This window comes from Aythya marila (assembly GCF_965140915.1).
Source record: "Aythya marila genome assembly, chromosome: 19".
Classification (NCBI taxonomy): domain Eukaryota; kingdom Metazoa; phylum Chordata; class Aves; order Anseriformes; family Anatidae; genus Aythya; species Aythya marila.
The window spans coordinates 2,503,966-2,519,898 of record NC_139060.1 but is presented as its reverse complement, the minus strand read 5'-3'; the positions used below and the strand labels follow the sequence as shown (position 1 = coordinate 2,519,898).

At 46.8% G+C, this 15,933-nt stretch overlaps 1 protein-coding gene across 2 annotated transcripts in view; it reads right to left on the bottom strand.

The window, feature by feature from the left end:
• LOC309885706 (voltage-dependent N-type calcium channel subunit alpha-1B-like) overlaps nt 1–15,933 on the bottom strand; it is a gene marked incomplete at both ends in the record, with an annotated part of 282,028 nt that overhangs the window by 168,179 nt on the left and 97,916 nt on the right. For both annotated transcript variants that reach the window (XM_082775940.1, XM_082775939.1), the window contains 3 exons: nt 5,880–6,067; nt 10,316–10,468; nt 12,623–12,714. In XM_082775940.1, the coding sequence (XP_082632066.1) occupies nt 5,880–6,067; nt 10,316–10,468; nt 12,623–12,714 (433 nt within the window). The remainder of the gene's footprint in view (nt 1–5,879; nt 6,068–10,315; nt 10,469–12,622; nt 12,715–15,933) is intronic.

Here is a 15,933-nt window from a genome sequence, read left to right as displayed (position 1 = left end):
GAGGTAGAACAATAATTACATCCTGACCTTCCCTTTCTGTATCTTTATAGGAATCAGGAAATTGAAAGACACAAAAGAGAATGAAAAATACCAAGTGAATCATGAGCTATTCTAAATTCAGTGAGGGTATAGTTCTAGTTGGGATCCAATTTAGGGTAAACTTACATTTTATTTGAACTGCTCATTCCTACTTACAAGCATATTAGGTTAGGCCCAGTCCACAGTCTTGAAATACCCACTGGACACTAATATTTGACAGTAGGAAATAGAAGAAACAGGAAAATCTCTTGCCATTAAGATCAAAAGAGAGTGAGTGTACTCTTTGACATTTTTCCTTTCCTGCAAGGAGTCCCTATTTTGCAAAGCAAATTCCACCATGTATCTTTGAGCTCCTGCAGAGGAAAGATAAAAGGTGAAAACCCAGCTCTTTGAAAGTCAACATCAAGACTTCTACCAGCTTGAGGTCTGACCCATGATTTTCTGTAGGAGAGTTGGGACCACAAAGCTCCAAACCACGCTCCTCAGCTCCTTGGAAACTCGACCCACACCTTCACTGCAAAGGCACGACTGCACCCACAGAGGGGTACGTATGGGTAGCGTGAGCAGGGCTGGCTGTGTAACGACCACAGAGCAGAGCTCAAAAACTTTCCTAAACCCCTGAGTATATAACAGAAAGCATTGAGCCCCAGCTAACCACAGCTACGGTGTTATGTCTGGTGTAGCTATCCCATTTAAGGTTACCAATGTCTCTCTCACATCCAGTTACAGGCTCAGTAGAGTAATCAATGCTGTTACATAGGGTAGTAAAGCAACGTTTTATGTGGGGGAGTTTGTAGGCAGGCACAAGACTTCCTAGGTTTTCTCACTTTGTTAAACAAGGTGAGGTTCCCACAGTAACCGGGATCAAAGGGAAGAGAGTGTCTTATGATGGATGCAAGGTCCTTGCATGGCAAAAGCTGAGAATCATTGCTATAGAGAGAAAACCAGGAATTACACTATTATCTCTTTAAAAATTGTATACCTCCTAACAGAGCCTATATCAGCAGTATGCAAGAGAAGAATCATGACCATTCACAAATGCTAAGCACAATCAAAATGATCCAAAATACCATTATTTAATTAGAGAACTATGTGTGGAGGAAGGTTGGGACAGATTTGCCTCAAGCAGAATCTTCTTGAGAGCTTTATCTGCCCTGGTTTTAAAGGGCTCGCATGCCAGGGGCACCACATTTTCTCTTGCTGACCATGTGCATTATTTTATCCCACCTCCATACGTGTCCCCAGTACTTAGCTTTGGTTTTCTTTACCTTATCCCTGCACCTTGGTTTGCCAGCAACTTGGAAGCCATCACTGGAGGTGTTCTCCTTCCTCAGCAGTGCCAACATTGACAGCTATGCTTACAGCATGAGAACAAGTGCAGCGTGGTAATAGTTAGCATATTAAAGAACTTTATGAGCACTAATTAATACATTAACATAACAGTCCCAAGAGACAGTCTGCTCAACAATTACTACTTATCACAATAACGGTGCTCTGAGGCACAAGTGAGGCAGACACTACAACCCCTGCTGTTTTACATCACTTCCAGCCCTAGTGTGATGCTCTAGGTGAGCTTTACTTACCATGGGAAGGGCCTATCCTGAGCAGCAGAGGCATGCAGAGCCCCATATCAGCACCACCAAAGTGGGATGCATCAGCCCGGTGCAGGAGCTGGGCTGCTCCATGTTGCTGAGAGGCACACCTGTCTCTAGACTGCTGTGGGACTAAACTAGTCCCCAGTTGCACCAAAAAAAGTAAAAATAAAAGGGGTTGCTACTCCAGAGCACCTCGTACTTGAACAGCATTGCTGCCCACAGGGACTGGTGCTCTAGGCAGACTTTCCCTAATTTCCCAATCCAGAAGATGCTCTGCCTGAGCAGATCCTCTTCAGGGATCTCTGATCTGCCTGCACTGGACTACACCCCAAAAAAAAAAAAAAAAAAAAAAAAAAAAAAAAAAAAAAAAAAACCACCACTGTTTTCAACACCAGACTGTGACATTTAGTCCTCTCACTGTGGAGAAAAATAATAATAATTTATTCTGTTTTAATGTATTTCCAGATCATTCTGAAAGCCTAGAATGCACTTCATTTGCAAGAGAAAAGGTGCTTCCTTGTCTCCTGTCCTCAGGACACAGCAGCTTCCCTAAATCACCTGTTGCTCCTTGGACCTTTTTGAGTAGAAACAGGCCACAGCTGACAAGTCTGCAGCTCACAGAAGTGCTTATTTGGAGATATTTCTCTGATGCTATTGCACTGCTGATTCAGGAGGGAGTTTTCCCCAGCTTACTCTCAAAGCATTTCACCTGATTGATGATTCAGTCTTTTTGCTTCGAGCATAAATCACCTTCCAGATAAAGGCTTGCTAGAAAGCTTTCATTAGCCCCAATTAAACTGAAACTCCATGAAAGTCTAAACAGTGGATCAGCAAGGAAAAATTGGGCTGAGATTTGTGAACTAGTATTCTCCCTGACCTCCTAATTCCTCAATTTATCACAGGAGAAGGAGCGAATATTCACGAGGTAGATTACTTACTGCAAAGCCTTGCCTTTGATGGTATTTTTCTCTAAATCTGCATGAAGGCTGTATCTGTACCACCTGTGAAGTCATCTCAATCCTTTGGAAATGACTAAATAGTCCTCACAAAGAACCTCCCACTGGAACTTTTGGAAAAACCTGAGCCAAACCATCCAACTCAAGCCCAAGCTCCCTCTTTTGTGAGCATCAGTTTACACAGAACTCCTCAGCTTGCCTGTTGCCACCACAGAGCCAGCATCTAGCAGGCCTATTTTTCTGTCTCAGAGCTACTTTCAGGACAGAGCCAGCTCTGTCCCTTGGTTAAGTTACTGCAGTACTGGTGAAGCATGTCTCACCCTGCGACCGACCCCAGCCATCATGACTGCAAAGAAAAAAAAACCTAGCTGCTCTTAGCACCCCACATAAAAGGTCACAGCAGGAAAAGAGGAGCAACAGCAAAGCCCCATTGATGCAGGGCCATCAATCTATCACTGTTTTGCAGAAGGAAATGAATGGCCCATTAAGGAAGCAGTCTGTAACCTCAACTTCCCCATAATGGGTCTCAGTCCTAGACTGCTTGGCATCGAAGGGATTTCAGCTCTAAGAATGGACCCCGTGCAGGGCCATCTGCTTTAACAGCAGGAAGGGAAAGGGCTTGCAAAAACAAGGCCACAAACCTACCCCAGCCAAGCAAGCCCAGCCTGTGGCAGTGGTCATACAATGGCTGGGTTAAGGCTGAGCCTGAGGAGGATGTAGTCAGGTGTCTAGTTAGCAGGACAAGAAACACCAGCTTTTCTCCTTATTAATGCATAGTCACAGTTTACATAGACTACATCTTGCAGTCCCACTGCCTTTTGCAAATCTTAAGCAACACATTGAAAGTAGGTTCATAGCTCAGCTCTGACACCTGGGGAACGCAGGTTTCCTTAAGGAGACCAGAGGCTGAGGCTAGCAGGAAAATTCACTTAATCTCTGCAAAATTTTTCTGAATGCAAATGGCAAGATCTTATGATAATCCAGTATGGGTCCCGTAGGAAGCCAGCTAATTCCAACAGCATTACTGACAAGCACATGCAGGGCTGAGCAGTGCTGGAAGGACTGGACTTTGCACTGCTGCCACCTCTGCATCCACAGACACTCGCCATACCAGGCTTGCAGTCATTGCTGCAGCAAGCTTTGGGCTTTTGTTTCATTTTTACATTTGACAAACCTAGAGTGGGCACAGAATAAACCAAGATAAAAGCCAAGCAGCCAGAAAACAGCAGATGACTGAAGCCGTGAAAAAGTTAAGGACTGTACAAAGTGGATCTTCTCTCCACCCACACCTTTTCTTGGCTGCTAACCTGCAAAAGCACAGCCAGCTCTTCAGCAAGCAGAGCAGCACAGGACAGGGTGACAGCGTGGAGGGGAGGGCCAAAGAAGGGGGCAGAGCTGGCTGCTGGTGTCGGCTGTGTGCAGCCTGCCAAGTGGCCCAGTAACACTACACGCACTGCTCATCCTCCACCCTGCAAGACCACCCAAAGATCCTCACATCTATCAGAGATGTGAACCCACCAACCATTACAACCTAACCCGGGGTCTGAGGCAAGAGCTGTACAATGCCTGGCATTGTACAGCAAATATGTACTGCATCTCATCCAGGCATCTGTTTCCAATTAGATTAATGGACATCTAAAATGATACTATAATAATTTTCAAAGCAACCCCCAAAATCAATATCCCAATACTAAGCTCTCTCTCTCTCTTTTTTTCTTTTTTTTTTTTTTTTTTTTTTTTTGCGTATGGTACAAAAGGCAGTTTGGAAGAAGATGATCTAATACACCACATATTGATTAATCAATTCCAGCCAGGATGCTAATGGGCTTTTCTTACAACAGTTGGCAGTAGAAGGAGGCAGTGGGATTGTTGAATGAGAGTAGGAGAAACTGGTTGTGTGATGAAGTTTCAGGGCAAGGGGAGGGCATGCAATGGGGAAATGAGCCCTTCTTGAGATCACTCTAAGGCAAAGACTTGGAAGAAATGAAGGAACTGAGCAACAAACGGTAAAGGTAATAAATCAGATATATTGGCTTCAAACACAGCAGAATTGTACCTTGCAATTTACTGTGGTTGATATTAATAATACTCTCCTGTTGCTACAGAAACCCTCACAGGAAGGTCTGCAAACGAGCCCAGCATGGGTCCAGAGTCTATAATGTAGTAGACTGAATATTTTGTCGTCCTACCAGACACTGAAATGATCTATTAATGCCTACTCCAGTTATTTTTCCACATTAGCACTTTTGTCTAAGACAGGGTGGGGTAATTCAGATCTTCCACACATAGCTGTCTCACCGCCTGTCCCCATACAGTCAACAGAAAGCAGCAGCTGCTGTAGGCATACATTGCTAAATCATCATCATTGCTAAATTATCATCATTCCTAAAGTGAGTTGGAAAAGAGAAAGGAAAGTGCTCTCTCCTTCATGCCCCTGGACTCGACAAAGCCCTTTACTACCACAGAAAATGAGAGTACAAACCAGACAGACCATCCCCCAACCTGTTACACCCACTGTGGAAATACTGGAAATATGGGAAGATCCAAGCAAAGCATGAAGCTGCGGACAACAGGTCTGCGACAGGCACATAAGTCCCTGCTGACTCCCAAAGAGAGGCTGGGCACACTTCACAAGAAAATAGGATACAGTCACTGGAAACCAGCCGGAGGGATCTATTCCCAGCCTGTGTAAATCACCTCCTGGCCCACAAAGAAGGCAAGGATTAGGAGCTTGCCTCAGTACAGGACACCTCAAAAGCCTAAGTATAAATTAGAGACACAAGCGACAGCATTACACTACCAGAAATACAAAGTCATTCAGTTGTGTGGGGTTGTTCCACTTTTTTAAGAAGGAGAGCAATAAAACTGACCAAGAGGTTTTGACCTTAAGTGTTTGCAACAGTCATGGTTCTGGCTGGCAGAGGTGGAGGCAGCAGAGGCCCTACTGACACAATTCAGCCTGGCGTATCTTCTCTTTAGCCAGGGTCATGCCAGGCATGAAGGTGATGGATAGGGCTTTGCAAAATTGTACTGATGTTGTCAAAATTAGTACTGAATCTCTATGCAAAAATCCAGCCCTCACCGTTCATTGCTGCAGATTACAAAGCCTATCACAAAGGCTGGACCCAACTGAGAGAGGAAACCTTCAGCTGCTAATCAATAAGAAAAAAAAAAAAAAAAAAAAAAAGCATAAACTGACTTCTTTGTCCTGCAAACCATTCTTAAACTAGTGCAAGCTGTACACCAGCACCCCCACAGTCGTACAGCCCAGCCCCATCAGCAGACTCACATTGTAGAGGATGTCGGTCCATCCCTCCATGGTGATGCACTGGAAGACGGTGAGCACAGCAAAGAGGATGTTGTCGAAGTTGGTGATGCCGTAGTTGGGCCCTTGCCAGTACTCCCTGCAGGTCGTCCCAACCTCACACTGCCTGGCAGGGGGCTCCTCTCCGCAAGGAAAATCTCCCACCTCGTCGCCTGCAGAGGAGAGCAGAGGGGAGAAAAAGTCACCGACCAAAGCCAGGCAAGGCAGCTGGTGCAGCCGTGTCCTCCTTGTGCCATCACATGAGACTGGGTTGTATTTCAGGCTTCCTTGTGCCACTCTGGGCATGTAAAAGCTGTTACACTCGTGAGCATTTACATGTAAATCCTGCCGTGCTATAAGGCGGCAGTTTAACGGCAGGGTGGAGCAGAGCTAACCCCAAAGTGCTCACGATTTGCAATTAATTCTTCAGCCATGTCATGTGTAGAATCTCAGAGCCATGACAACATGGGTTGGAAAAGACTTTCAAGATCAGCTTGTCCAACCTGACCTATCGAGTTCCATCTCTAAACCACAACTGTTAGTGCCACAAATGAGAAAAACACACACACACACACACGAAAAGCACAGTAAAGTAAAAACAAAGGCATGGGAATGGTGCAAACAAAGAGACACTGAGACACAGCTATGCTGCATAAAGGTGTATTAAAGTGCTAAATATTGGCACTATAACATTATAACACAAGGGCAGGTTCTGCACTCGTGCCTTACACAAGAGCTGCTTGCAGATGGCCCCAGAGCTGTCCAGACACTGGACCACAGCCGCACGGGGAGCCTCTGGCTGCATTACAAGGCAGTACCACCACAGCAGCCCCTGAGCTGGACCAACAGCTCCAGCCCCACTGTAAGCTTTGTGTTTCTGCCCAAAGGGCAATGCTGGCAGAGGAAGCATCCTGCTAACAGCTTGACTGCAGCAGGGGTCACTCCACAGACCCAGGGAAGCAAGGAAGAAAAAGTCTGTTGTGGTTAAGGACCTCCAGAGATGGCCAAAAGAGTGGCCCATGTCTTCCAGGGCCAGCTGTGACACATTGCAGCCCTCCAGAGACATCGTGAACACCAACAGAGAGCAGTTGGAAAACCCAGCACTTTATTTTTCTAAAGCAAATAAATACACTAAGCAATGTTCCTATTTACACAGAGATGCAATTCTGGAAATATTAAATGGTTTTAAAAGTGACATGTTATGGTAATGGAGCAACAAACTCCACAAAATCAAATTCACCAGGGGGGAAACAAAATCAGCGCTAACAATAATTAGGAATAATCATTCCATAGAGCAAAGCCTGCAGGAGGAAAACAAGACCGTCACTGGCTGCAGGACGTGTGTGTGTGCGTGTGCGACATTTTCCTGTTGACTCAACACCTTAAAGCAGGGCATCTCTCCCCAGCTCCCATATGGGTCACCACAGGCTTTCGTAAGGGCTTGGTGAGACAGGGCTGCACAAAGAAAATATCAAATCTGGCTCTTGCAGACCGTTCGTGAGCGTGCCTTAACAAAGGATCCAGTTTTCTCTCTGTTTGGCCTTTTGTTACCAGGTAGTGCTCTGAAAATGCGACACACATCCTTGTTCTTTTTGAGAGAGAGATGCTGATGGACCAGAACCGGTCCCTGCTCCCATGGCTGGGGAAGAAACAGGAAGAAACGGGAGTGTCAAGGAAAAAAAGGGGGGAAATAAACATGATGCTCTTCTTTCCTCTTTTCTCCTTCAGCTTCAGGGCACTTGGGCTGGGTGAGGAGCTGCAGAGGGCAGTCACTTAAAACCCCTGTGTCAGCAGAGTAGGCTGCATGGAGGATGCAGGGAGAGGAAAGCAAGTCAGGCACTGGAAAAAGCACAGCCAATACTTTTTTTTTTTTTTTTTTACCCATTTTTCATCAAAATTAAGAGGTGTTTTCATGAGCTCAGAACAGTCTGTCCGTCTGAGTGGCAACAGCCCTGAACGACCCATTTGCTGTATTTTGGTCCCCAGCTTCCCTCTGGTGCAGACTATTACTGACCTACCCAGGGCTCCTGGGCTGTCAGGGCTGCAGCAACATTTACTGCTGACACCTCCACTCAGTTCCCTGCACAGTGAGCTGAAGTCACGGCTGGTACCACTCATCTGGCTCCCAATTCCAGGGAAAATCTCCGGAATTTGCTCACTTTGGGGATTTAGAACAGAAACCAGTGTGAGCAAGTCCTCATTCGCTAGTCTGCTACCCTTTGACAGAGGCATCTCTTTAATGAGGTTCACATTTCCACACTGAAGTCAGCCTTTGGAGCCCGTGGTATCAGGCCTGGGCTCGTTAATGCACCTCTTCGGAGCCGACAAGCACTTAGGAGTGAACGGCTGGGCTGACGGCACCGCGGGATGCACGGCTGCTCCGCTCACAGGGGACCGCAGCGCCAGGAAGCCTCGCTGCCCTGCCCTTCCAGAAACACCACCGCGCCGTTTCCTGCGCAGCAGCTCGAATCGATCCCCATAATTCACCCAACAATGGATGCATTTCCCCTCAAGAAAAGCAGGGGCAGTGCCCGTAAGCGCAGGTGCCTTCTGCACCGCCAGCCTGCGCTGCCGCCGAGCCTCCAGGTACCGTGATGCCACGATGCAAGGTGCACAGCAGCATCTTTTGGCTGTGCTCCCAGCTCCTATCTGAGCCCCCCCAGCAAGCAGCAGCCACTTACACCCAATTTGTACGTGTGGCAATTCTGTCCTCAGCCCCCAGCTTGGCATGGAGACCTCTCAGCCTTCACCAAGGTCAGAGAGCTGTTTGCAGAGAACAGGAACAGCACTGGGGTTTATCTTTCCATATCAAGTTAACCAGTTTCTGGAGGGGCAAATAAATAAATGAATTCTTCTTTTTCCCATTGGCGACAGCCACCATAGCAGAGAACGAGGCGCAGAGCCCAGCACTCCCAGCCTGCAGCCACCACCTGCAAACCAGGATGCAAGAACTCACCCATCTCATTCCGGGGCTGCAATTCAACAGATCTGACAACAACCCTTGAAAATGCAAACCTCTTCAGAAATGCTTTCTCCTTCCCCACCTCAGCAAGAATGTTGCTACATCCTACACACCGATGCTGTCGCCGTTGTTTTTCCTCTGTGACCGCTGCGGTAGCCTGAGACGTCGCAGTGAGCTGAGACCTTCTGCTTGGCACCAAACACACGCACAGCAACAAGATTTTCCTCTCCTACAAATCCAGCCTGAAAATTCACTTCTTCCAGGAAGCACCATGTTTTGCTTGCAAGCAATCTCTAAACACCTGACTGTCCTTTACAAGTTGTGTTCTGTTTCGCTAATGAACATAAGCAAGAAAACAATTTCTCCCTGCTTTTGCAAAGCTCTGTGTAAACTGAATATATTAAACTGTTTCCATGTTGTTGTTTGTTATAAAGCCTTGCGAAGGATGCCCAGAGATTTGGCTGGGATGTTCTTTTATTACCATTTGAATGCATATAAATAAATCAATATGAAGACCTATTAGTGATAATCACTGAAAATACAAGACTGTGCTTTAAAGACAGTCAATTATACCTTAAATTGCAATCTTTTGGAGACAGGAACAATATTTCCATCTGTGGATAGTCCAGATAATCAGCACATATTAGCACTACTCTAACAGGAATATTAAAAAATTACATGGGGAAAAAATGGCTTTTGTTTGTCTGTGTGCTTTTAAATTGAAACAAATTCGATGAGCCTGAGCACCTGCTGTGCTGCCAAGGCTGCATGGTGCCCCTCACCAGACCCTCTTCCTATTCACCTTCATGACCACTCCCTGCCCTGCCCTGTTTGAAGGACATTTTTATCCCTTCTCCATCAGAGGGCCCCTTGCCTTCCATTTATTCGCCTTTTTTTTTTTCTTTTTCTTTTTCTCTCTTTTTTTTTTTTTCCTTTCCTTGCTCCCAGTCTTTTCACCCTTTCTGATCTCACTGATGTTCTCATACCCCAGAAACCTTCCAAGGAAATTCCCCAGTCAGAAAACTGTTCAGAGAGCAAAACCCACTGAAAATGTGAACAGAGACCAACAAACTGAAACTAAAACCAACCCTTCAACAAGCTGGAACCACCGGAATTTGTTTCTGCATGTCTCTTATGAAAAACAAGTCTCCCATACCAGGGGGTCCTAAGCACCTTCTTCTCGCTCTTGTGTAGACTGACAGCAACCCACCAGCATCAAGACTGGGTGTAAAAGTGACAGAAGGATCTGTCCCAGTGCTTGTAGGGGGGAAAAAGTCTGTCATCTCTTAGAGTATGGGGGTAAAGACAGAGGGAATACAGCAAACATTGAGAAGGAAAAACAACGTAAGAGCAGGATGGAGAAAAGCATCTTATGGAGATGGAAAGCAACCCGATGAGGTGATGGGGCCTGGAAACATCAAGACAATCCACTGGGATGGCAGCAAAGCCCCAGTCTCACCTGTCTCGTTGGAGAAGCAGGTTTTGTGAAACTTCCCCATGTAGAACTCCAGCCCGATGATGGCAAACATCACGATGGCGAAGAAGAGGAGCAACCCGATCTGAAGCAGGGGCACCATCGCCTTCATGATGGACTTGAGGACAACCTGCAAACCTGTGGGGCGGGGAGAAACAGGTAGTCAGCAAGGGATGGAAAACAAGGGTTGGAGCAGGAGGTAAGGGGTTGTCTAAGGGCAAGATTAGGACTGGCAATGTCATGTGGTGCTGTGTTTCCCAGGGTGCTGTAAAGACAACACTACACACATCACACTCTGAGGATGTCAGACACACAGTCAGGAGTTACCTTTTTCTGACCCTCTTACTTCAGATCACAGACTCAAAGCCCTCCTAAGCTTCAGAGACACAAAAAGGACTTTTCCTGCAGCCAGTAGAGTCTGAGGACTCAGCTGGGAGCTGAACCAGGCCCTTAAGGCAGATCCTGTGACCGTGGGGGTGGCCTTAGGCCTGGTTCCAGCAGAGCAATGCAGAAGCAAAAGGAAAAGAGACCCAAACGCCGTCTTCCAGGGCTCTCCATCTACAGCTTTTTCACTGGCTCTGAAACTCATTTTCAATTAAAACCAGAAGAGATAAGGCTAGAGAGGCTGGCGAGATGGAGGTGTCAGATAGCGTCACGCGGACGCACATAACAAAATAAATTCAGCGATAACTGGCAGCTGAGAGCCACCTTGGCGGCCCGCTCGGAGGTGCTGAGAAGGAAGGGTCATCGGTGCCTTGCCACTTTGTTCTATGCAGCTCTACCGAGGTCAATGTGGGGCACACAGAAAAAAGTATTAATATCTGTTGGAGAGGAAAAAATACCTGGCGTGTAGAAGAAAAAAGAGTATAGGATGCTCGTAAATGAATGAACCTCAAGGCCGTACATTTTTAAAACGGGGTGGGAAAAGCACAGTGCACACAGCTTTTGCAGCATCACTAAAACATGAGAGCAAAGGATGCTGTATGGAAAAACACTGTGCTGGTCCAGGGCATGTCACCAGGCTGGAGAGCACGTATTCCCCCAGGACGGGAACACTCCTGCAGGACCACAGCCCCATGCAGGGACACTGTGCTTATGGAAACACTTATACAATTACTTTAGTCCCTCTTCCTCAATACTGAAATCAGTGAGCAGATACTTGTGTTGGCTGGAAACAGTTTGTGTCAAAATTCCCCAGCTTGAGGCCTTTTCTCCCCCATAACATTCATCAGCAGAAGCAATATCTTTCACTGAAAGAACTGTCGTATGTAGAGAAAGTAGAAAATATTTCAGGCACACAAAGCCCATTCTGAGCTACCCTATTATAAAAAAAAACATATTGGTACTTCCACAAACCTTACTTCCCTGACATCCTTAGATATGGGCAAGACAAACATAAGAAAGAGCCAGCAGCACCTCCTTATTAGAGACTCTATAAATAAATAACATTTTTCCAAAACCTAGCCAAGGACCTGTGCTATGTGGGGATTCAGACTGAAGCCCTGCCTGCAAAAGGATGCTGATTTCAGGATTTTTTGGATGCTGTTAGTATCTGGCATAACCCCTTGCTGGATCTCTATGGCACTGGCATTTCAGCCCCGAGGTAGCAGAGCTGACATCCCAGCCCACAGCCTGAGAGGAGAGGGGCTGCCCGGGGGTTAATGAGGAGCATCCCACAGAGCTGAGGGGTTTGCTGCAGGGAAAACCTTCCTGTTCCATGCTCAGAAATGAAATATACTCCTGACAGCCATCCCCTCTAGCAGGCAGAGAGCTGGTGAGCAATGACAGGCAAAAACACAATAAGCAATGGTGCCAGGGCTTGGGCAGTCTCAGGGCATAAGCAAGACAATATGCAGTTCCCCATCAGACCCTTCACTTTGGCATGTAAAAAAGATCAAGTTGCAAATGAGAAGGCAAGAGTAAGTCCTATCCATTCTATGCCTTAGTTTTTTCCGTGGTGCTACAGAAGCAACAAACACCCCAGCAGGGTGTGAGATGCTCAGCTGAAGTTGTTGGAAGATCCAAGCTCAGGGCTAGGGGCCTGAAAGCTGCAAAATTTTGGCCTCATGGCTTTGTATCTGAATTGAAACAATCCAACACCAATGGCACAGGCATCTCAGGACAACTCCCTGCCACCCACCTGCACTGCTGAAATCAGGCGCTATCCACAGCCTGGGGGAACAAAACCAGGAGCTAGCAAAAACAAGGAGCCACAGACCACGAAGAAGCAGAGGAACAACAGCTCAGAAAAGCTCTAGAGCCCCTTAGCTGTGACATTATCATGACACTCACTTGGGATTCCTGACACCAGCTTCAGGGGCCGCAGCACTCGGACAGCTCGCAGGGTCCGCAGGTCAAAGTCAGTCCCAGCGGTTGCCAGAATCCTAATGTCAAAAAAGAGAAAAGAAAGAGAGGGGAAAAATGGGATTAAATGCAAATTCCCATTTCCAAAGCGTGAATAGACATATTCAGGCTGCTTCAGATTTTATACCTGTCATTATATTGAAAATTGTATCTGCTGGAAACCAATAATTTGCAGAGCTGCTGAGCTTTAATCAGACTGTAGGAAAATCCACAGTATCGGCTTGTTTAAGAGGCTGCTTACACACAGCAAGCAGGCCTGGCTTTGACCCTTAGAGAACAGCACCCTGTACTTACAGGAAAGAATACACCATTTTAAGAATGAGACAGTGAAAAGAAAATAACCCCCTCAGTTACGCTAGAAATTACCTGCCAGAGCTTTTTGCCACAATAAATTCAGGGATTCCTTAGGTACCAATGCATGGTGTTTCTTAATATCTGAAGTAGGGTCTGGTTATATACTTTATCTGAGCAAAAATTAATTTCAAACAGAGCACCTTATTCATGGAGACCATCCAGAGAGCAGGGTGCATTTCCTATGGTATGCTGTTGTAACTCTGGTAAGAAGTACAGATCCCAAACCCAAGTGATTCTTAAAAACTAAAAATGAAATTTCTTCAAAAGATGAAAGAGCTTTGGCGTTTTGGGACACAGTAAAGGAAGAAATATTGTCACAGTATCCACAATCCACAAAGACATGAACTCCCTGAGTGAAGAGCTGCAAGACACACATTACCCACAGAGAGCATGGCAAAGCTTCATTCACTAATTAGTGTAGTTCTTCCTTCAACGTTTCAACAAAAAAAATCTTGATTTAAGACACAAGCCAACCATGCAGTTAGTCAAAACCCTCTCACCAACTCCTTCTTCACTGCCTAATTTAAAGTGCTGATGGGTGATTTCCACTAGTTTTTGCCAGGTTTGTTCCCAGGCTGCTGTATCAAGGCAGTGGGTGCTGAGCAGCTAGCCCACGGTGGGATGTGCAAGCACCCAGCCACCTGCAGTGAACACACTAGGAGCCACCACTATTACAACCAAACCAACAAAAGCGTGCCCACATGGACCCAACCTTTACTGCGACCTGACACTTTGCCAAACCTTCCCTAATTCCAGAGCTGCCATTAGGAGCAGTGGAGGACCTCTCCTGTGGAGCATGGGAGAGCTGGAAGGAGGTTGTCAGACACGGGCATCCCCCAGGGATACAGCACCATGGCACCGCAGCGCCAGGTCCCATGCAGTGATGCTCCAAGAGGCACAGAGCACCCACAGCACGCAGCACCCAAGACTGATCTCCACCTGCCCAGAAGCCAGTTTTTCCTCAGTTCCTTATAACATGCTGCTGAGCTCTTAGGGAAGTGGCCATCTACCATAAAGGTAACAGGAAAAAAAAAATTTCAAACTCTGCAATTTTACTGCGTGGCAAGTACTAAGCAGGACGTCCGGCAAACTGGAAGGATGTGGCTGTGCTCACAGAGCAGCTCCACGACTTAAAACCCTGTCCTTGACTTACTGACTGACTTAATGCTGCTGCCAAGCGTGGGCCAGGGAAGAGCAGGCTCAGCATTGCTGTGCGGAAGGGGCCAGACTCAAGCAGCAGGAGGTGCTGGAGATCAGGAAAAACCATGCTGAGATGTTGGATGGCAACAGAGGCAGCAGCAAGCCAGGACCCGAGGAGCAGAGTATCTATTCTATAGGACACCTGTCCCTACCTTTCCACGACCAGAACATTCACGTTACGTCAGCTCTGTTGATGCCATTTGAGCAGAAGCAACACGAAACAAATTTAAACCAAGGCCTATCACATTCAGAGACTTCTAATTTTAACTTCTGCACCCATGCCAATGACTTCACTCCTCTTTTCCCTTCCCTCCATCCTCACAAGGTAATTGCACCCTTATAAACCCCAGCAGCCCGGGAGCACCACACACTTCAAACCAACAGATAATCTTGAACATCCACCTGGGATGTTGCTGCAAAATGCACCATCAGTCTCTAGCAAGCTAAGATGGATTTGTGCTGTCATCGGGCACGTTTGTGCTACAAGCTGAGAGGAGGGTGCTCGATATGTTCATTGGTTTGTCTCAGAGCTCATCAAGGAGGAAACAGGAGTGAGGGGGGATGAAATAGTCCCATGGCACCAGTAAATGCTCAGCGGCTGAAGGTCTTTGTTCCAGTCCTGTCTTCCTTAATAGGCTTGATGTTAAAAACAGTCTGCTCAACCTGTAGCAAAGCCCCCTAGTCAAAAAACATAATTATTCATAAATTCTCACATCTTTAATGTTTTAATCACCTAGCTAATTTATATAGGAAATCCTACAGCTCACCACTTTCCATGGAGAGTTGCCCCATGGAATTTCAGTCTAATCATACGAAAAAAATCATGGGAACTGCCCATGCACACATGGCTAAGCTGTCACTGCCAGGTCTGCCCATGAATCAGCCACATTTGGAAAATTATAAAACCCCAGACAAATTTTACCTAGTGAGAAAAAAACACAGCAGCATCCTAAACAAAGCCACTTGCATTGAGAGAAATGGAAGAGCAATGGGATGATGTGGTGGCTCTGGATCTAGAAGTCCACATTTGAGTTTTTTGGGTAAATGATGCAGGTGGTGGGTGCCCAGCCTTAAGCACCATGTTTCTCACAAGGAGGGCTGGATGCTGCAGGCTGTGACCATTGCCAGCAGCCCAGGCAGGCCGTCCAAGCAGTGGCATGAGGAAAAGAGGGCCCTGCAGATTTTAGAAGTGTTATGGGTTAGTGTCCAGCCTAGGAGCCATGGGGTCTTACAGCTCTGAAGGACCAGCTGGCAGAAAGCTGGTGTCCAGAAAGTGCTTGGAGGACCACGGAAGAGCAGAGGTGCATCTTCAGCAAAGCCTGCAAAAACAGTGCTAATTTACAGCTGCACTGCAGCCTGTGCCTCTAAACTGTTCGCAGATGTGTGTGGAAAACAGCCTCAGTGCCCCAGTGAGGGAAGGCTGCAATCAGCTCTGTGACATTTGCCCAAGCGCCAGCTTTTTGCTTCATTTTTCCCCACTCTTCCACAGTCCAGCTGAAAGCTCACAGAAGCCACTGTGAGTTGGGCCAGAATGAGTCGGAAATGGTCATTAAAAATATGGGAAACTGAGAGATGAAGGGAGCCAGCTGGCAAGCATGTCCTGACAATCCTGCCGAAGCTGTCCCGGCTGTGCAGCAAAGAGCTGAGAACAAAGCAGAGGTGCCGGATGAGCCAGGGCCGGGAGC